Below are 20,828 nucleotides of genomic sequence, written 5' to 3'. Positions count from 1 at the left end.
TCAAGTGGCCACACCTCTCTCCACAGTCTGACTCATTTATAACATCCTGCAGACTGTAGCTGCAAGCAGTGTTGCCAGATCTTACGAGAAACAAGCAACCAGGTCTATACAAACAAGCCCAAAAGAAGCAACTCTCTCTCCCCAAAACAAGCGACCTACCTACCACAATATGAGAAAGAGAGACAAGTCCACTTGATCACTTCATATATATGAATTAATTTATTTTGGTTTGCATTTCATTTCATTTTTGCATCAATTTTTAGCTTGTAACTTTAAATGTTCTGCTCTGCTTCCTTCTTCAGACAACATGAAGAGGAAGAGCTCTTGTACTAATGTAATGAGCCTGAAACTACTGAAACCTTGAGGCCATCATCAGTATCTGTTTGTGTGTGTGACACGTGACCAGGCGTCAAATACAGCAGCAGCAGGCTGAAACTGGTCACTAACTGTAGAGACAGACTGAAGAGGAGACGCTCAATGAAAGGTAAACTTTACTCACACTCTCTACTATATGAGTTTATCTCTCTTTAATGCTGGTTTTGAACACTAGTGGTGACGTTGTGTCACTGATTACGACAGACTATTGTCCACGTGTGAACTCTTCCTGTCGGAGACGAGTCTTTGTTTCACTGAACACGTGTTTGTGTGTTTGTAGTTTACTCAACTAGTGTAACTGTTGTAAACTTGTTGCTGTAGTTTAGAGGGTAAATGGAGAGTAAAGTTTCAGTAACAACGTGGTGACGTTAAGCGCCGTTTACTTTATGAATGGAGTGAAATAAAAGACGGAACTAGAGATGTTATCTTCTTACCGGCTTACTAGACACATAATACAACCGAAACATTAGTTGTTTAAACTGCTTTTATAAAGACACGTTACACTTTTTCTCATTCATTAGGTTCACTGTGCACATGTTAGCTCTGTAGTCTCAGTTAGAGGCTCAATACTAAACTCCAGCATTTAAAGCTGCAGTAAGTAATTTATGGCCATTCTGTTGCTAGGGCAACAACTTTGTTCCAAGATTACTTCCTGTCAGCTACTGCATTAAAGGTTCCATATCGTGCTCACTTTCAGGTTCATACTTGTATTTTGTGTTTCTACTAGAACATGTTTACATGCTGTAATGTAAAAAAAACCAACTTTATTTTTCTCATACGGTCTGCCTGAGTATGTATACCTTTATTTACCCTCTGTCCGAAATGCTCTGTTTTATTGAATTCCAACCATGGATGTAGAACCATCGAGGCGGGGCCCCGGTCATTCCTATGAGAGTTGCTCGTTGGCGCATGAAGCCTAAATGGCTCGACTTCCGTCTGGAAAAGTACCTGTATCTTGGCGGATCTTGGGCAACTGGGACATGCGCAGTAGCGTCCGCTCGGTCGCTAAACTTCAGCATTTAAAGGTGCAGTAAGTCATTTATGACCATGGCCATTCGGTTGCTAGTGCAACTACTTTGGTCCAAGATTACTTCCTGTCAGCTACTGCATTAATTTTTGCCTTTTAAATGGGGTCGTGTTTACGAGAAGAGTCCATATGAACGCCCCCCTCTTGAAAGTGGAAAGTTTCTGAAAGCTCAGAGTTCACGAGTTGTGACATGTTTGTTGACGTTGTCAGAAATAGCAAAGACCATGGAAGTTACTTTTTCGGTACATAATAAGTTAATATTAGGGATGCTCATTTTGAAAAATTGTCTTAACCGATAACCGACCCTCGTTAACCGATTATTAACTGACAAGATTTGTGCCTCGTACCAACTGCAGGAGCACAAGAGATATTCGTTGACGGGAGTCCCCAGTTCATCCGTCCGGGAGCGTTAACTTAGCAGCCACGTTGCTGTGTGTAGTGTCGCAGACATGCAGCCACTTTCCCAGTAAAAGTCTCCACCACACATTTAGTTTAGTTTAGCAGGTTGTCAGCTGTGTGTCTGCCCGGCGTAACTTTAGTGTGCGTGTGAGTGTCCAACAAACAGTGGGTATTTGTTCTACATTAGCAGCTCTAGCATTGCCGGAGGCTTCATGCTCGCCGCCGCCAAGAGTCAATAGTCCGAATTAATTTAAAATACATATTACACCTAGGAATGTGAAATTTAGATTGAAGTGTTTTTTTTTTAAACAGTTTTTATTTTACATACTTGTAAAGGGACATACAGACTGCAGCATCAACATATACAAACAAGAAAGTTCTTTATTTCTTTCTCAAGAACCCACTGATGTTTCAAAAACATTTTGAAACGTTCATTGATTAATTGCAGATTTTTTATAGCTTTAAATATAAATGCTTTCCCCATCATAATGATGATGTTGTTCAGGTCTTTTCCTTCTTCATCATCCCTTAAATCACCAAACATAATAGATAAAGGACAACTATAGAAATTTGATTTGTAGACTGAGATCCACTTTTCAACTTTAATCCAAAATAATGCAACTTCCTTTCAATACCAAATAAATGAATGTCTGACTCCTCTTCCTCCCTAACCCGTACCAACGTCAATGATTTGCGAGAGTCAATAGTCTGAATTAATTTAAAATACATATTACACCTAGGAATATGAAATTTAGATTGAAGCGTTATTGACATTACAGAGCTGTCCGTCAACGTCTGTTATGAACGTTGTCGTCACTACCACATTGCATTGTGGGATATTTATGCCTCTAGTGTTCAGCGTTGCATACTGTAATATTTTGCCAGTAATAGTATGCAGTTCACGTACTACTGGTTTCATACTAAGGTTTCGGACATACTAAAATATCTCACATACTGTTTTAACATACTAAATAGCATGTTAGTATAGAACTTGGGACGCAACCATTGAAGAGCTTGATTTAATGATGAAACATCAGCATTCTTTGTTTTTCATCTCATCTATGAAATTATTGCTGGGTCAGTTATAGCCTACTGTTGTGTTTACAAACATAACATATGTAAACAAACTTTTGAAAACAGTAAAAAACGTTGGTTTACTTGTCATATAATAAAAATCCATGTATTAAAAAACCTGCCAATTCATTTGAAAATGATATCATCTCATAATCATCTCATTTTCAACACACATTTTGTTGCTTTAGTAATAAAACAATGTCATGTATGTTTTCCACTCTTTGAACAGGAACATGTCGTCTGCTCCAGCTGAGTTGGTCCACAAACCCCTGGATGGTGGATGGGGCTGGATGGTGGTAGTCGGGGCTCACATTTCCATCGGATTTGCATACGCCACGCCCAAAGTCCTCTCCATTTTCTACAAAGAGATCCAGGATAATTTGGGTGTCAGCTCCAGTGAAATAGCGTGGATTTCCTCTATAATGCTAGCTGCCATGTATGCAGGCGGTGAGTTGATTCAATCAGTATCTGTTGGATTGGTCCACTTATATGGAAACATGATCACTATCAGTAGTTGTGACCAAATTAGCATCAAATAGTTCACACATCAGTTGCTTTATACTATTAGAAGTGATGGAGTACACATTCCTGCCAATGGTTTTACACCTTTCCACTGATCAACAGGTGGCGGTAATATGCCAAGATATGCAGCAATGATCCAGTAAAGGCAGGGAAGAAGTAGACTGTTGCTAAACTTCTAGCTGGGCGTTCCAATACTCATACTACCATATTATACTATTATTATATAAACCAAAAATACCAGGATGTTCTACAGCATCTGGTCGCATTTTGCAGTAAGCAAGCCAGCAGGCTTTTCTGACTATTCTGACTCACAGTCCTCTGACCACAAGATGTATGAGCAAGAGGGTCAAAGGTCAAGGCAGAGTTATGATGAAGTAGTATGTTCCAATTGTATACATACTGCAAAACAGTACATACTTTGTAAGGGCAGCTGCAGTACGTACTAAAAGTAAAAAGAAAAAGTATGCGATTTGGAACGCACCTTAGATGTATCCACTACTCGTTTGTTAGACCTCAAACATAGTCACCATTTGTTAGGATGAGTTATCACACAGCAATGGCTAGCTTGTTGTTCAATGCAGTCAGGACCACATTGCATTACATTACATTATTACACAGCTGTTAAGAACACTCAATTCTGATTTGTCAATCACGGCGTTCTGCGGTCTGTAATTTCCTTTTAACAGACCGTTGCTATGTATAGCAGACCGTTGCTATGGGCGCAGCTCTGATGTCGGACCCTGGCGGACCGTTTTTGTGTTAAAATATTGATTTCTTAAGTAGCTGTGTAATAAGCGGGATAATGTACAGCTAGGGGATCATTGTTGTGAAAGAATCCCCGCCAGAGTCTGACATCAGAGCTGCGCCAATAGCAACGGTCTGAACACAGCCGTGTAATAAAGGTTGATATAGCACAAATATCAGGAGAATTGTTCCCTTAGTTGAGTATATGCAATTAATTTTCTTCTTAAATAATATGTATGTAGACTACATACACTATGTGCAAGTTGGTTGAAATCAAAATATTGAGAGAAAAATAATATGACCAAGATATGTACCTAATAGCTAGGTTCAGCTGACTGCAGACGTGCACGACTGCGTGAGAGTGATGTTCTTTATTATTACTTATCAGTTGGCATCATGGCCAAAATTAGACAAATAAATTCCCGTTTTATAGCAAATGACAGAAAAAACCTTCAGTTATTTGGCGTCCGTCTTCTCTGTTGTGCTCTATAGTGATTTGGACCAGATATATAATTGATAAATTGACTTCACATGAGTTACTGCACCCACCGAAATTAGTGTTAAGCTGCCTAATAAGAAGAATGATGTTAGCACGTGTCGCTCACTTGACTTCAATTTAACTCTCCACACTGACACAGTTTCCTTTGAGTGATCTGTGAGTAGTTTTCCTCCCCTGTATGGAAGCAATTTGATGTAGAGATTCTAAAGAAAGAGGTTTTGCCGAGATGAGAAGATGGTTTGATGCCAGAAGAAGCTTTCCCTTTCTTACAGTAACATCCCTGTTGGCTGCTCAATGTGTGCGACTACTCTCGGGCTAGACAACAGCTGTCAGCATCCAGGCACCACTTCCTTTTGCAAAGTGGTTCTCAACATTTTTGGCTTTTGAGCTTCTTAGCTAAGCAATGCCTGCTAGTACTCACAAGCCTTTGTCAAAGGTTGAACATGTCTATTGAGCTGTGAGTGGTAAAACCAGTGATGTTCCCTTCTCAGGATGTTTCAAGTGGCAAGTTTCTTATTAAGAGGTTAAACTCTTAACTGTTTTTAAAAGACAAAAGTTAACATCTGAGATAGGTCGGGGAAAATAAACAATATTTTGTGTAGTAGACATTTATTTTTGTCCGCAGAGGGCAATTGGTTCTACAAAGGGGTCCCTTGACCTCTGACCTCCAGATGTGTGAATGAAAATGGGTTCTATGGGTACCCACGAGTCTCCCCTTTACTGACATGCCCACTTTATGATGATCACATGCAGTTTGGGGCAAGTCATAGTCAAGTCAGCACACTGACACACTGACAGCTGTTGTTGCCTGTTGGGCTGCAGTTTGCCATGTTATGATTTGAGCATATTTTTTAATGTTAAATGCAGTACCTGTGAGGGTTTCTGGACAATATTTGTCATTGTTTTGTGTTGTTAGTGATTTCTAATAATAAATATATACATACGTTTGCATAAAGCAGCATATTTGCCCACTCCCATGTTGATAAGAGTATTAAATACTTGACAAATCTCCTTTTAAGGTACATTTGAACCGATAAAAAATGTGTGATTCATTTGCGATTAATCATGATTAACTATGGACAATCATGCGATTAATCACAATTAAATATTTTAATAGATTGACAGCCCTAATATCTATACAGTGTGTTTATGATTAAATTGTTTACAAGAGCGGAAATAGATAGGCGTAGATCTAGTCTCTTAATTGTGTTCTCAAAGTGCACCAAATTGATGCATTTAATTATAAAAATGTAGCCTACAAAATGTTCTTTCTAAACGCATCATGTTTCCAGAGTCAATGAGTAATCATGCTAAATGATCGTGATCTCAATATTGTGCAAAAATAATCGTGATTATGATTTTTGCCATAATCAAGCAGCCCTACTTTAAATACATTTTAACCGCAATTTCATCAGAATAAAGGGTTTGTGTGATGTGTTGGGGTGGGGCCCGAACAACAAAAAATGTCTCATAACTGCTTTCACAACAGGCAAAACAATCTAAGAAATCTAAAATTACTTTTTCAACAGTGGAGAACTTTGGAAAACTCATTAGATGACAGAAAATATGACAACATAAAAGTCTTGTGGAGGCTTTACGTGAATTCATTTCAGTAGCTGCTTTCAAGGTTACAGGACAACGGGGCGTGTGACTCGCCCGCCCTCGACTCAGAGAGGCCTAACTGGTGAAATATTCCCCTCCACTGTGGTTCAGGCACAGGGCTTCATCATATTGTCCTTGGCGAGGCTTCACAATGTCACCCAGTGGAGGAGAGAGACAGGGGGAATATATCAGAGGACGGTTCAGCACACTTGGGTGTGACACCGGTTCCCCCACGGGACCGACATGACAGCCTTTTCAGAGAACCTCTGACTCAAGGAGTCCGAATGATAAAGTTATAATGGAAGTAGAAATGGTGGTAGTGTGGGAGATGCCCTATTGTGACACAGCTACAGCGAGAGAGATGATCTATCTTTGACCCCCGCAGGCACCTGGTTAACTGTATAAACAGCGGGAAGGATATTTTTATTTCATGTGATGTAGTTAAAGTGGTACAGCAGGTGCAGTTGTTGAGGACAGTTCTCTACAGCTAAGCGTAGAGAAAGATTAAAAAAATGAAAGAAGACTCAGTTGTGATTACATTGTACTAACACGTATATGCATATAAGCATTAATATGTGTTTTATTTTAGTGTACAGTTAATGAAAAGCACAGGCAAACACATTTTTTTGAACACTGTTTTTATTGTGCTTTTAACAATTGAAACTTGCAAAACATAAGAGGTCATACAAAGTATAAGAATTATAATTATACATTGGTAATAAACAATCTGTCATATAATACAAATTTACAGTTCACTGAAGAGTCTTACCAACAGAAAAATAGAAAAAAGTAATAATGAAATAAAATAAATAATAATATTAGAAATATTTAAAAGATGAAAAAAATAAATAAACTAAAATAGATCAAAATGATAAATAAATAAAAAAGGAGGTGAATGCCTTTTACCCTCGTCAGCAAACTAATTGGTGTATCTCCAGAGGGTCTGTCCGAATTCTGTTTCTATAATCAAGTGTGACTGGGAAATAAGTGGGAAATTCATAATGAAAGGACATTTTTTAAGTGAAATTTCAGATCTCAGTTTTGATGTGTGAGTGTGTCAGTGCACGGACATCATGGAGCTCAGTCAGTGAGTTCTTTACTCTGAGATCTCTCAGCAAGCTGCAGAAAAAGTTTAGGTGGTGCTTTATGCTCCTCTCAAACCTCTCTGTATTACACTGTAACGCTGAAATAATTAGTCAATTAATTGATTTGTTTAGAGAATATATCGGCAACTAGTTTGATAATCGTTTAAGTTGTGCAAAAGTGCCAAACATTTTCTTGTTCCAGTCTCTAAATTATGAGGATTTACTCTTAGATTGCTCTTTAGTTTCTTTGTACTACTATGTTATAATAGACAGAATAGCTTTGGGTTTTGGACTGTTAGTCACACAAAACAAAGACATTTTTTAGACATTTTATAGACCAAATGATTTATTGAGGAAATAATGAGCAGATTAATTCGTAATAAAAATGATCGTTATTTGCAAGTATAGTATAATACAAATAAAAAGTTGCGTGTATAATGTAAAAAGGGCACCACAATCGATATTGGAAAAAAAAGGTACACAACACCAAGGGAATTTAAGGATGAAAATAATAACAATAACAATGAAAGATGGGGATTTAAAAATAAATAGATAAATGAAATAAAATTCATAAATAAATACCTTTTAAATAAAAAACAAATATATATATATATATATATATATATATATATATATATATATAATAATAATTTAGAAAATAAAAATAAATTGAATTAAATAATAATAATACTATTTGTTTTAAATAAATAAGGGCTTTTATGATAGATTCCCAAAGTCATATGTCATGTGTTCAGATCCGATATTAGACATTTTAGGTCCTAATCTGTTGGGGTTACAGAAAAGTTCTGAAAATAAATCAAAAACGGTTGCCACCTCTTGTAGAATGAGTCTGTTGACCCTTTGAGGGTGAACTTAACTCTCTCCAACTGGAGGAAGAACATGATATAGCGGCAACTTCTGACGTAACTCCGCTGTAGCCGAGTTTATTTGCTCTGACTCCACTTCAAGATAATACAGAGGCCTGAGGAAAAAGAAACTGTGTTTAATCTGAAATGTTTTTTTGTTAGCTTGGCCTTGCTGTTCCTGCTTTTGTTTGACAAACTCCTGCCTGCTGGCTTCATGCTAAATCCTTAAAAGCTGTATGTAACAATCATAGATATACAAATATTTTAATTTGTTTTATTCACACAGATTCTGTTTAAGACAACTTACTTTCCCTCTTCGTATAACTCTGTTTCCTCCTCGTGCGCTGAGAAATTAATCATCAGCCGTGGTAAACATGCTCTTGAAGACAGAAGGTGTTTGCCAAACATGTAATCCTCTTATAGCTCACTGGGCTGTTTTCAATTATCACCATCCACACAGGAGCACTTCCCACCACTCCCCTGAAAAGCTGCTGCATGTTAATGTTTCAATAATCATGGCAGCTCATATATTAGTGTGATTGATGCTCTCCCAATTTTTCTATATGAATTGAGTAAAAAAAAAAATTCAAACGATTGGTCTTTTATTCGCAAGGAGAAGAGAGTAGTTTTGTAGAAGGACTGGTGGTGCAATGTCACTCTTTCAGGCAAGGTTATGAATGAGAGTGACGGCATATTAAAGGCTGTTTAATTGCTGATTGATCACGGGAGTGTAGTCTTTTACATTATATGTGGAGAGTATAATGAGTCGCCAGGTCGCGGCGCGGCGGACGCAAAAGTTCAGAGGCGTTCCATCATTCGCTGTGATGTCCTTTTGCCCTTGATTCAGACCTAGAGTGAGAATGGGTGCTGCTGTGTGAACCTTTGATCACCAGCAGTTAAATACTTACTAACTGTTTATATGTAAGGGATAATGACTGGTCGGGGATTCTTTCACAACAATGACCCGCTAGCTGTACATTATCCCGCTTATTACACAGCTACTTACTGAAGAAATCAATAATTTGACACAAAAACGGTCCGCCAGAGTCCGACATCAGAACTGCGGCCATAGCAACGATCTTTTATACATAGCAACGGTCTGCTATAAAGAAGTAACAGGCCGTAGAACGCCGTGATTGACCAATGAGATTAGAGTATTCAACAAAGCCGATGATGTAACATATGATGATTTTGAACCACTCTCTCTGTCTTTTTCTTTGTCTTCCTCCTCCTCGTCTCTGCAGGACCAGTGAGCAGCGTGTTGGTCAATCGCTTTGGAAGCCGACCAATAGTCATACTGGGCGGACTGATGTGTGGGGTCTCTATGGTAACCGCTTCTTTTGGGAACTCCATCGTTTTCCTCTACCTTTGCATTGGCGTCATTGGAGGTACAGTACTTGTATATTTTATATTTTACTGCATCTGGTGATGCAATTTTCCCACCGTTTAATAAACTCGTGGCAACACCGGTGTTATCGATTTATACCGGACATTTTACAAGAAAAGATGACGATTAATATGTGTAGCGTTCTTACTTTGATATTTACCGTCGGGTGGCTGTGTGTCCGGCCTCGCCGGTTCAGCTTTTGCTGCGGGGCCGCAGGGGTAGCTGCGTTGTTCACACCGGCTGTGACCGCTCCGTCCTCCTCGCGGCGATTACCTCATTAACGTTATGGTTCCTTATAGCGTTAGGTTTAAATCTGAAATACTGCCAAGTAGGCGCGTTTGTCCTCCGCCATCTTTCGGTCTGTCAACTCTCTCTCATCCGGTGTGTGAAATATGACTCCTGCTGCTCTGAGCTGAGACTCTGTAAGTAGCAGATGCATTCACTGTCAGTTTTTAGCGTCCGTCGTCCGACTATCTATTGATAACACTGCGCTGATACGCTAAAATGAACTAAATGGGTTTTATTTCTGTAAATAAAAGCAAAATGACGGTTGCGGTGGTGGGTACGTAACGTAATCGGTGTACGCCCGACCATCGCATAACACCGGTTACACCAACTACCGCAACAAACCTAGACTCCAGTCACATGACTTAACTTGAGTCAGACTCGAGTAGCAAATTTGAGGACTTGAGACTTGTTTGACTAATAAAAGATTCGACTTGAATTTGACTTTGTATTCATGACTTGAGACTTGACTTGTGACAGATGACTCGTAAGGACTTGACTTATTATTTATTTAATATTTGCATTTTTTCTAGATATTGACAAGTTACGTTTTGTTTTTAAATCATGATTGGGAGATTTCTAGTGCAATGCACGCAAACTTTGCAACCTACCAGGATGCGGCAGACCAGCACATGTGTGACTTACTCGCACCTCTGCCAGAGACAGTTAGTTGATCGCAGCCCAAAACTGTGATCAAAAAGGTACCCATGTGTTTGCAATCAAGTGAATCAGCCAACTAATTCCATGATATGGATCCCAGACATGTTTTCCTCTTAGCTTACCATTCCCATCAGTCCTGGTTAAGACCCTCTTGGGTAGGGAACGTCTTCTCATATCCTTTCAGAATTTTTTGGGTTGCCAGATCTGCTCCCCTTGCCTGGGCTGCCGTGCTGATTGTCAGGGGTGCCCAGGACATCTGCCCCAGCTCCTGGGGTGCAGTTAGAGCACCAAGGGGACCAGATTCCAGGACGGTAATTAAGACAGAACCGTCACTGATCCCAGAGAGCATGGTCTTCTGTGGCCCTCTGTACTCTCCCGTAGGCTCCGATCACGGTCGTCACATGGGGGGCTCGCTGCCACCCTGCGAGGCTCATTACCCTGCCAAGGACTGTTGTGAAGGATTAATCGGCCCAGCAAGTGTCTGGGCCATGTGTGGTGCCCGGGGGCATGTGTGTGCCCTGCTCTGCTCCCTTGTGCCCTGACGCACCCAGCAGACAGACAGGCAGACATATGCCTACACACATGCATACGCAAATACACACACAAAAAGATGAAAAACATCCCAGACTCAGTGAGTGACTTTTAGTAAGTACTTATCCTCATATATACAGCTCCTAGCCCACATTTTAAATGAAACTGATTGTCTTTCTTTGTCGTTCCTCTGCATCTTTGTAGGAGGGTCTGTCATTTTGAAGTTAGAATGAGCAATCCAGGTTCAGCTTTATGGTCATATACAAGGTTGTAGAAACTTAAAGTAGAACTTAAAGTTGCAGTAGGCAGAGTATTTTTGGCATCATTGGGCAAAAATTCCATAATAACCTTTCAGCATATTGTAATTCAAGTGTTCTGAGAGATAACTAGACTTCTGCTCCTCCTCATGGCTCTGTTTTCAGGCTTTAGAAAATCTAGCCCGTGACGGGAGACTGTGACCAATCACAGGTCATTTCATTGAGAGAGCGTTCCTATTGGCTGTGCTCTGGTCATGTGAAATGACAAATCATTGTTTGTAGTTTGTCCTGCATGTTTGCTTCCTCATTTGTTATGGCCTCAGAGCCGGGCCATAACAGACAGCAGCTGGACAGCAGATCTCAGATCAACTCTTACTGCTTGTTTTCCTCCAGTCTGTGAAATCTTGCAGATGTCGTTAGGAGCACCGGAGGACACAGAGGCACATGATTATTTTCAAGGTTACCTGTTTCATGTACTACTGTCACGATATAGCGACCGTTTTATAAAAATAACTTTTTTTTAATCATATTTGCTCCAATCTCGCCAACTTCAGCTTTAAGTGGCAGTGTGCAGGGATAGGGCATCCCTTTTGTAAAGCTCCTCCATATGGTTTATCTGAGAGGCAGTGAAGTATTGGTCAGTTTCAACCCAGTATTTGCTGGTGGGAAGCTGGTGGAAGGCCACCAGTTGTGTCGCCTCACGTCGCCTTTGTTTGGGAATGCCTGTAAAGGGGAGACTCGTGGGTACCAATAGAACCCATTTTCGTTCACATATCTTGAGGTCAAAGGTCAAGGGACCCCTTTGAAAATGGCCATGCCAGTTTTTCCTCACCAAAATGTAGCGTAAGTCTGGAGCGTTATTTAGCCTCCTTTCTGACAAGCTAGTATGACATGGTTGGTACCAATGGACTCCTTAGGTTTTTCTAGTTTCATATGATGCCAGTATCTTCACTCTAAACTGAGCCCACTACAACCTCTGAACGATGGCAGCTCGTCTGATTTTTAAGAGGTTAATTAAAAATCTAGTTGCATCAATGCGTTAAAGAAATTAGTGGCGTTAAAACAAATTTGCGTTGACACGTTATTATCATTTTAACTTTGACAGCCCTAATTTTTATTGAAGAAATACTGAAATGCATTTTTTTTATATTTCTTTTTTTAAATCCTCTGTTTGGATCCACTTTGAGATTTTCACACTAACAAACAATTCCTTTGGCTTCATCATGGAACCAGAGTAGATGATTAAATTGACATTGGAAAGGGAGAATACACCCTAATCATCTACCTGTAGCTCTTCATCTTCATGGAAAATAAGGTGCTATTAAATTGAATTTTTGGGTAAAAAAAAAGGCAAGCAAGCGAGTGGATGCATTACCCAGGCTCTCTAATTTATTTCTACTTAAATGGAGAAATAATTCCTGAGATAATTCCAGCGCTCCGTAATGAGATTTTAGCCGGCAAAAGTGAAATGAGATGAAACCTTAATGAGCACCGAGCAGAATCAGTCTTGATTTAATTTAGCGAGTACCCTTTGGAGTTTAAGTTCAGGAAGGTTTTTCTTACTAACTGTGACTGTGTTTTTCTGTCTACACACAGGTAGTGGACTCTCCTTAAACCTCAATGCATCTCTAACCATCATCAGCAAGTATTTCCTGGTCAAGCGTCCTTTAGCTAACGGACTAGCCATGGCCGGGAGTCCAGTGTTTCTCTGTCTCCTGGCCCCCCTCAACCAATTTTTACTGCTGCAGTTCGGCTGGAGAGGAAGCTTCCTCATCCTCGGGGGTCTGATGCTCAATTGTTGTGTTGCTGGGGCCCTGATGAGGCCTGTGAAAAGTAAGCCAGCCACTTCTTCACCACAGAAGAAAGTTGATGAGCAGCCAATTAAGAGCAACACCAAGCTAAAAGAAAGCTGTATGAACAATGCTAGGAAGTTCTTGGATTTGACCTTCTTCAGGGACAGAGGCTTCGTCATTTACCTCATTGGGAGCGTGCTGTTCATCTTCGGCGCCTATGGGCCCATCGTGTTCCTGCCAGCGTATGCCATTAGCCTAGGCGTAGAGGAGTATCGCGCGGCCTATCTGCTCTCTATTATGGGCTGTGTGGACATGATTGTTCGGCCCGGCACTGGCCTGATAGCCAGCAGCAAGTGGATCAGGCCCAGAATCCAGTACTTCTTCAGCTTTGCCATGGTCTTCACCGGCATGTGCCACTTACTGGGCCCGGTGATCAAGGGCTACTACTTCCTGGTGACCTACACGGTGTTTTTCGGCGTGGGTTTCGGCATGGTTTTCGCCCTGATATTCGAAAGTCTGATGGACCTGATGGGAAATGAACGCTTCCCCAGTGCTGTTGGACTGGTCACCATCATCGAGTGCGTCCCCATGCTGCTGGGACCACCTGCTGCAGGTAACTGTGCACACTCACCATAAACTGACCAATTACTGACGTGACAGGGAAGTCACGGTGAGGACATTTTCCCACCGGTTAATAAACAACACCGGTGTTACCAATTAATCTGGACATTTTACAAGAAAAGATGATGGTCAATATCTGTAGAGTTCTTACTTAGGTCTTTAATGTTTAACGTCTGGTCGAGCTTTCGTTGCGGTGCCGCCGGTTTCCAACCGGCGCCACGCATACCGGCTGTGACCGCTCCGTCCTCCGCATGGCGATTGCCTCATTAACGTTATGGTTCCCTTACAGCATTGGGTTTGAAATGTTGCCAAATAGGCACTTTTGTTTTTCGCTTTGACACCAGATCCTCATCCCGTGTGTGTGAAATCTAACTCCTGCTACTCTGAGCTCAGACATTTTCAGTTTTGTACCGTCCGTCGTCGGACTATGCATTGATAACATGCCGCCAATACGCGCAAAAATGAACTAAATGGGTTTCATTTAAAAAAAAAAAAACTAGAAATACCGCCTCACGTTTGTATGCCTGGGCCATCCAGTCAAATTGTACTTTTCATTCATGTCCGTCCAAAATGTCATCATTTTAGTCTATTAAACATTTGTGTGTTTCGTGAGGTCGTAGTGACCTCGACCTTTGACCAACAAAATCGAATCAGTTCATTCTCAAAGTCTAAGTTGATGTTTGTGCCAAATTTGAAGAAATTCCCTCAAGGTGCTCCTGAGATACTGCGTTCGCGAGAATGTACCGGACGTACGTACTTACAGACAGACGGACAACCCAAAAACATGCCAGCCACGGCTGTCGCTGGTGCAGAGATAATGTAATGGATGTATGTCCGAACACTGTGTATCACCGACTACCGCGGCAAGCCTAATGACAGAATGAGCCTGACTCACTGAAAAAACAAGACCTCTCAGAAAAACACTTTTCCGTGTTTGTCTGGATTGTTGAATCAGCGGGCGCAAGTATTTACTTTCAGCTCACTTTAGATTGCTTAACGCTGATCCTTCATTGCCACTGAAGGGCCACGAGGAAGAGAATAATGTACACATATATACAAACACACACTTGAAAAAACCCCCAAAAAAACTCTATTGTTACAGCAGAAATAAATAGCCAGTTTGGAGCGAGCTCCTTTGTAAATAATGCAGCCCACTGAATTACAGCAAGGAGAGATTTGTTCTTTCAGGCTGAGCGTTGTGTTGCGGTAGAGCTCAGTTTCCTGCTGGGGCGTCATTACTGTAAGACGGGGCAGGATTATCACCGGTGAGTAAGAGTGCACAAAAAAGTAATCATGCTTATTTACAACAGTAAATTATATTGTTGGCTTGTATAAAGTCTACTATAGGATTTGGCCTCCATACAAATTATGGCACATTTGGAACTCAAAGCTAAGAAGCTCAAGTTTGTGGGCGTCCTTTACATTTACTGATTGATATCTGATATAAGATATTGAAAACAACAGACACACAGTCTCACTAACGTCCCCTGTGTCTCTGTGTGTCCTGTGCAGTGATTGCATCTAATGAATAAAGCTATGTTCTGGCTGCATGATCTAATCAGGATTCCCGTCTGAGCCAAACTATCTTTGAAGGACAGACTAAGCCCTGTGCTTTTAAAAAAATAAATAAAAATTACCATATAATGAGAATTATATGATGTTTTTTTGACCGTGAACCATAGATTATTAAAAGGCATGTGCACCAGAGGTCACCTTACCTTGATGAGATCATTGGTTGTCACAGACTTTTTCTGCTTAAGTCTTTTGTCTTCAGTCGTGCAGCATCGCCGCTGTCGGGGATACTTTCACAACAATGACCGGCTCGCTGTACATTATCCCTTACATATTATAAGCTGCTTAGAGCTAGTGTTAGGAAGTTATACAGGTCATAACTCCCTCTTTATTATCTATTTTATATTGCTGTGAAAACATCTCCTTCAAACAACTGGATTTATTCAAGTTTCTTCCCAAAAACTACATTTTACATGATTACATTTGATGTGTCATGATAGCGTTATAAGAGATAAGGAAATTCTTGTACCAGAGAAAATTACAACAAAATTACAAGTTCATGTGTATAAAATACAAGTGTATAAAATAAATAAGTACCATTTCTAGCACCAGTGCCTAATAGAATAACAATTAAGTAAGATACATTTGGTAAAATTAATAAATAAGATAAGTAAAATAAAAAAGGTAAAGTAAGCAAAAAAAAACGAAAAGGAAGTAATTATATAATTTACCATCACCTGATACTCATTTTTATTAATTTATTCATGAGTTTTCTGAGCGGAGCGTGCATTTTAAATGTAAATATTGTATAATCATGTTTATTTAATTGGGGGAAACCAAAATCGAGATCGCGATTAATACTTTATTATAAATTGCGCAGCCAGTAGAAGCCAGTATTTCAATTTAGCATGTTTCCTTAATCTCATATCATGGTCATTTTATGATTTATTACAGTAAATATATTACATATTGGTCCTTTATGTGACTCCCTTTAATACATGTTGTTAGTGGGGATTTATATAATCGGCCAGACTCACTTCAACTATTTGTATTGCTCAGCATCAACTTACAAGCTGAGCTCTTTTTGCTCACCAGCCCATCAAATGAAAGAAAAATCCCCTTTTCATGTGATGACTTACTGAGTATCTCCAGCATTCTTCTGTCTCTGAAAGGGCTTCAGATTGAAGTGTTGGACCTTCATGGTCTAAATAACCGTGTAAATCAGAAGGATATTGTTTACCCTCTCCGCTTCCCTGCCATTTTCAAGATTATTGCACTTTTGAAACCCCCCCCCCCGCTATATAACACTCTTCTCTTGACTCAGTAAAAACAGAAGCATGGAAGCTAATGACAGTAACTACCTTTTGAAAAAGGAGCCATCGGAGAAAATTGTTTTTTAGTGACAATTTGTGACAATTTCAGAACAAAAGCACTTTGAATTTAGTTACCGCTGGAAGAGTGGCAGGTAGAAAACCAGTTATTCTAGCATGTAGATGTGTTAATGCTTTCTGCTGAGGGAGCTTCTTTTGTTGTGATATAATCCTAAATAAACATATTCACTGTGCTGGACACATGTTGTGTAACAAAGTGCACCAAAAGTAGAAGTACTACGTCCACCGTGTCATTGCAGTCTTAAAGTTCGGAGCTTTGCAGAGGCCTGTTAGATAAATACGCTGCAGTACTATAGCTGCTCATGACTTTATCAACTGTACACATCAGCTCACTCACAAACTTTTCCTCCGTCTCCAACCTGAGTTTTAATGAGGTGAAAATTTATGGGCCCCCCCAGTTTGTCTGGTGCGACCCTGTTCCGAGGCGCTCATTTAATAGGGTAAATAAGTGCCTCCCTGCACGTCTAACATCCTCCTCCAGAGGGCACAATCGTTATGTCTCCCCTAACTAGTCCGCTTGTTACCGCACCCCCCAAACCTCCGGGTCAATCCAATTAGGAGGAAGTGAGGTAAGCGGGTGTAATTAGCCTTTTGCTTTGGGTGTTTAATGACGCTCGGTTCAAACTCTCATTGAAGTCCTGTACCTGGGCCATAATTAAGCTGTGAATACATTAAAAAAAGAGAGAGGTGACGACGGCAGATGGACTTAATTACCGCTCCGCCAATCAAGGGCTGTCTTAATGAGGGTGATGGTCATTGTCGTATGAGCACCAGATGAGTGCTATCAATCAGATGATACAGACTGCACTGAGATCCAAATACAAAGTGACCCCCTCCTAGTATAGTACAGCACACACACAAACATTATCATCATTGTTTGTTGTAAAGATGGCAATTTGCTCACTTAAGGCGACCTACAAAGGAAAAGACCCTTTAATTTAATAGATTTTGATAAGATACTCTAACTATAAAGGTGTCTTCCAATCCGTTAAATGATAGTGCTGCAAGAATGAGTCCGTAAAACCCAGAAATGAGCTAGTATTTTAGCACTTCTGGTTCTCTCGCCTGGAAGTCAGTGGGTTTTTTAGTTAGATGCCTGAAATAAGGTCTGTGGTTAACACAAGCTGAAGAGATTTCAACGTTTTGTTCTACAACATAAAATACGTCAGTAAATACAGAGCCAGCTTAAGGCACAGGCCATATAGGCGGTCACCAAGGGCGCCACCTTCTGGGGGGCGCTGGTCGTCCTCCAAAAGAATAAATAAATAGATTTTTTTTAAAAAGAAAGAAAGAAATAAATTTTTTCCCCCCTGTAAGTCTCGTTGTAGTGAAACTGACTAAACACTTTTAAGCCAACAATATCAGGGACCAATTGTTTATTTATAATATAATAAATAGTTATTTATGAAAATTAAAACTTAATTTTTGTCTCAAAATGTGATGTCTGATATATGTTGCGGTTTACAGGGCTACGGTGGCGCCGCTCTAAATGAGACTACTAAACGTCATCACGCCGACTCGTCCGCATTTACAGCCTCGTAGTGTATACTCGTGTTCATGCGACCGTGGTGTCGTGATGTTTGTTCATAGCCTAACGTTTAAGTTTTTTTACTTCTGGCGATTGCATTCACACTTCAAAAATCATAGAAGTGGTGTTCATTTGTGGAGATTATCTTACTGAATGAAAGTAAGTTTCATGAACGTGTGTTTGCCACAGAGCTGATTTTCCACAATAATCCAAAACCCAATGGAAAAATCCCTTTGGCTTTTTGTCAAGGGAACGAGGGCGATGATAACCTCCAGGTTGGCCTACAAAAGTACGTCACACCTACTGAACTGAACCAAAAACAACCTGAACCAGGTTGTCGGAAACACTCCTGAGTTTGGTGTTAATGTGATAATAAACAAATGGTTAAATAATATCCTCAAGATGCTGAAAAAAAAAATATATATATCTAGTTTGTTTGATAATTAATGTAACTTTCAGGACGAAAGAACAAAAACACATTCATTTATTTATTTATTTATTAGTTTATTCGACAGGGACAATACATAGGCATTGTTACACTTAATTAAAGTGCAACCGATGCAACGTATATAGGACTTCTAGCCATAGCTAATTTGCAGACCTTGTCCCTGGTTAGGCTTTTAAGAAAAAGAAAATACATTAAAAAAAATACAGAATAGCACATCATACATAAAATCACATAATACAACATCTTACATTACAATCAATTTACATATGTACGTTCCAAATTTATTAAAAATATATATTCTCAAAACGTTTCCGATATTCAGTCGCTCTTTCAAAGCTTCAACAAGACTCTAAATGGTATAAAGGAGGGATTGTAATATAGTGAGATGGACAGACAGACAGACCATCATACATGCTGAGACAGAGAGAGAGCAACACTCGGCCATCGATCCACGTCTGGAGGCAGAGGGGAGGGAGGGGGGGGGGTTAAGACTCTGAAAACCTGGAGGCTTAAATCTGATCTAAACTACATTTGTCACTTTTCTGCAGACTCGGGCGCGATATTTATGGCTCTGAGAATGGGCCTCTCTTCTGATTCGTTTTGGTAGCTGCCGTCCAAATTGCCTTCCCAGAGATGCAGGCACAGCCAGGAAGGGTGTAATGGCCCTCTGTCATTTCCGACATGGCTCTTCTCGAATTGGCCCGTGCTCACTCTCACTCCCTCGCACACACACACACACACACACAGAAGCCAAATCTGAGTTCACCTTCAAACTTGTAAAGTGGTTGAATGAAGATACTATTCAGTGACATATTGGGTTTTGCCTGTCACGGTGTACAACATTTCCAAGTGTGTTTTTGTTTAGACATAGTGTGGCATAAAATGGGTACAAGTGACACTTTGAAATATCATAATTTCTTTGCACCCTTCTGTTCTCCACGCAGGGCTACTGGTGGACATCTTTGGCGAGTACAAGTACCTTTTCTTCATGTGTGGCTCAGTGATCTTGACTGGCGGGCTCTTTCTCTTCGTCATGAACATCTACAACTACCACATGCTGGAGAAGGAGAAGCCAGAAAACGACAGTGGGCTAAAAAACATAGAGAACCAGGACCAGGTGAACGCCTCAGAGGTAGAGAAGGTACAGACCCCCGAGGCGGCGACGGAACGAACTGAGCCCGAGGCTAAAGAGAAGAACGGAGCCCAGAAAGATCTATGACCGGAGAATGCATAAACAACCAAATGGGAATTAACTGTAACTCTCCAGTCAAATGCTATTAAGTCACTGCAGATGAAGAAGGCGCAACAAGAAGACGCAATTAAAAAAGCGCCAATCAAACCTCAAACGGTGAAAAAACAATGTAGAAAATTAGAAGGAAGTAGAGAGTCCCTGTCTCCTTATCACTCTGATCTCATCTACTACTACTTTTAGACGCTGCAGAGGGAGTTTGAGTGACAAATATGTCACATGCTTCATGTGCTGCGTGACTTATTCACAAAGTCTGTTTCCATTTGACTTTGTCGCATTTTGCTTTTAGCAAAGAAAACAAGTTTTTCCACCAAAACCAAATGTAAAAACCTTTTCTTTTTTTTTTATAGAATATTTGCACATTCACACTTAATCAGTCTGTCAGTCAACATTCATATTTGATTAACAGTTTAAGTAATTTACCAAGACAAAGAGCCTATAGTCACGCTAGCGGCTCTGTAAGGCTGTACTTGGGCACAGCAGAGCTCTGAGCTAAATGATAACATGCTGATGCTAAGCAGATATAATGTTTACCATGTTCACCACATAGACTGTAAATAAAGATGGACGATGCGTCTTCACTTCCTCCCACTGTACAAAAGTGAAGCCAAAATATCCAGGATACGGGAGCTGCCAACTCGAGATTTTTACGTCATTTGGAGCCAGAGTCTGTGCAGTAGTGATCGGGGGGCTGGAGCCGCGGTATCGAGGTCCCGCCCACACACCCACCCGAGCCAATCAAGAGCCGAGCCACCTAGTTGCTACGTTAGCACCACTGTAGCTGTTTGGCTAGAAAGACACAACAACTAAAAATAATATATCTATAACTATTTTTAGGATCAAACTGACACGTTTTCTATTATTATGGTTATGAAAAGTTACAATTCCTGAATCTTCCTGTGACTACTTCCCTCAGAGCAGCTGTCAATCATGACGTCTCGCCCCCTTTTTATAGCATCAAATAACTAAATAA

At 40.3% G+C, this 20,828-nt stretch overlaps 1 protein-coding gene across 2 annotated transcripts; it reads left to right on the top strand.

Moving 5' to 3' along the window:
- Nucleotides 1-115: 115 nt before the first annotated feature.
- On the top strand, nt 116-20,599 carry LOC141756393 (monocarboxylate transporter 2-like). Of its 2 annotated transcripts, none has more exons than XM_074616107.1 (5): nt 116-484; nt 3,105-3,322; nt 9,438-9,581; nt 12,910-13,719; nt 19,551-20,599. In XM_074616107.1, exons 2-5 carry the CDS (start codon nt 3,109-3,111, stop codon nt 19,823-19,825), a joined length of 1,443 nt encoding a protein of 480 aa, XP_074472208.1. In that variant the 5' UTR covers nt 116-484; nt 3,105-3,108; the 3' UTR covers nt 19,826-20,599. The 2 variants fall into 2 exon arrangements, with proteins under 2 accessions (XP_074472208.1, XP_074472286.1); XM_074616185.1 differs by lacking the exon at nt 116-484 and adding an exon at nt 1,229-1,400.
- The last annotated feature ends 229 nt before the right edge of the window (nt 20,600-20,828 follow it).

The sequence above is a fragment of the Sebastes fasciatus genome, chromosome 1 (assembly GCF_043250625.1).
Source record: "Sebastes fasciatus isolate fSebFas1 chromosome 1, fSebFas1.pri, whole genome shotgun sequence".
NCBI classification, from domain to species: domain Eukaryota; kingdom Metazoa; phylum Chordata; class Actinopteri; order Perciformes; family Sebastidae; genus Sebastes; species Sebastes fasciatus.
This window is presented reverse-complemented; position numbering and strand designations above follow the sequence as displayed.

What these genes read in the sequence shown, in the direction of transcription:
- LOC141756393 (XM_074616107.1), top strand. Translation starts at nt 3,109, where the DNA reads ATGTCGTCTGCTCCAGCTGAGTTGGTCCACAAACCCCTGGATGGTGGA. An exon ending in AGCTGCCATGTATGCAGGCG is followed by an intron (nt 3,323 to 9,437) that starts GTGAGTTGATTC and finishes TCGTCTCTGCAG; the next exon opens with GACCAGTGAGCAGCGTGTTG. An exon ending in GCTGGGACCACCTGCTGCAG is followed by an intron (nt 13,720 to 19,550) that starts GTAACTGTGCAC and finishes TTCTCCACGCAG; the next exon opens with GGCTACTGGTGGACATCTTT.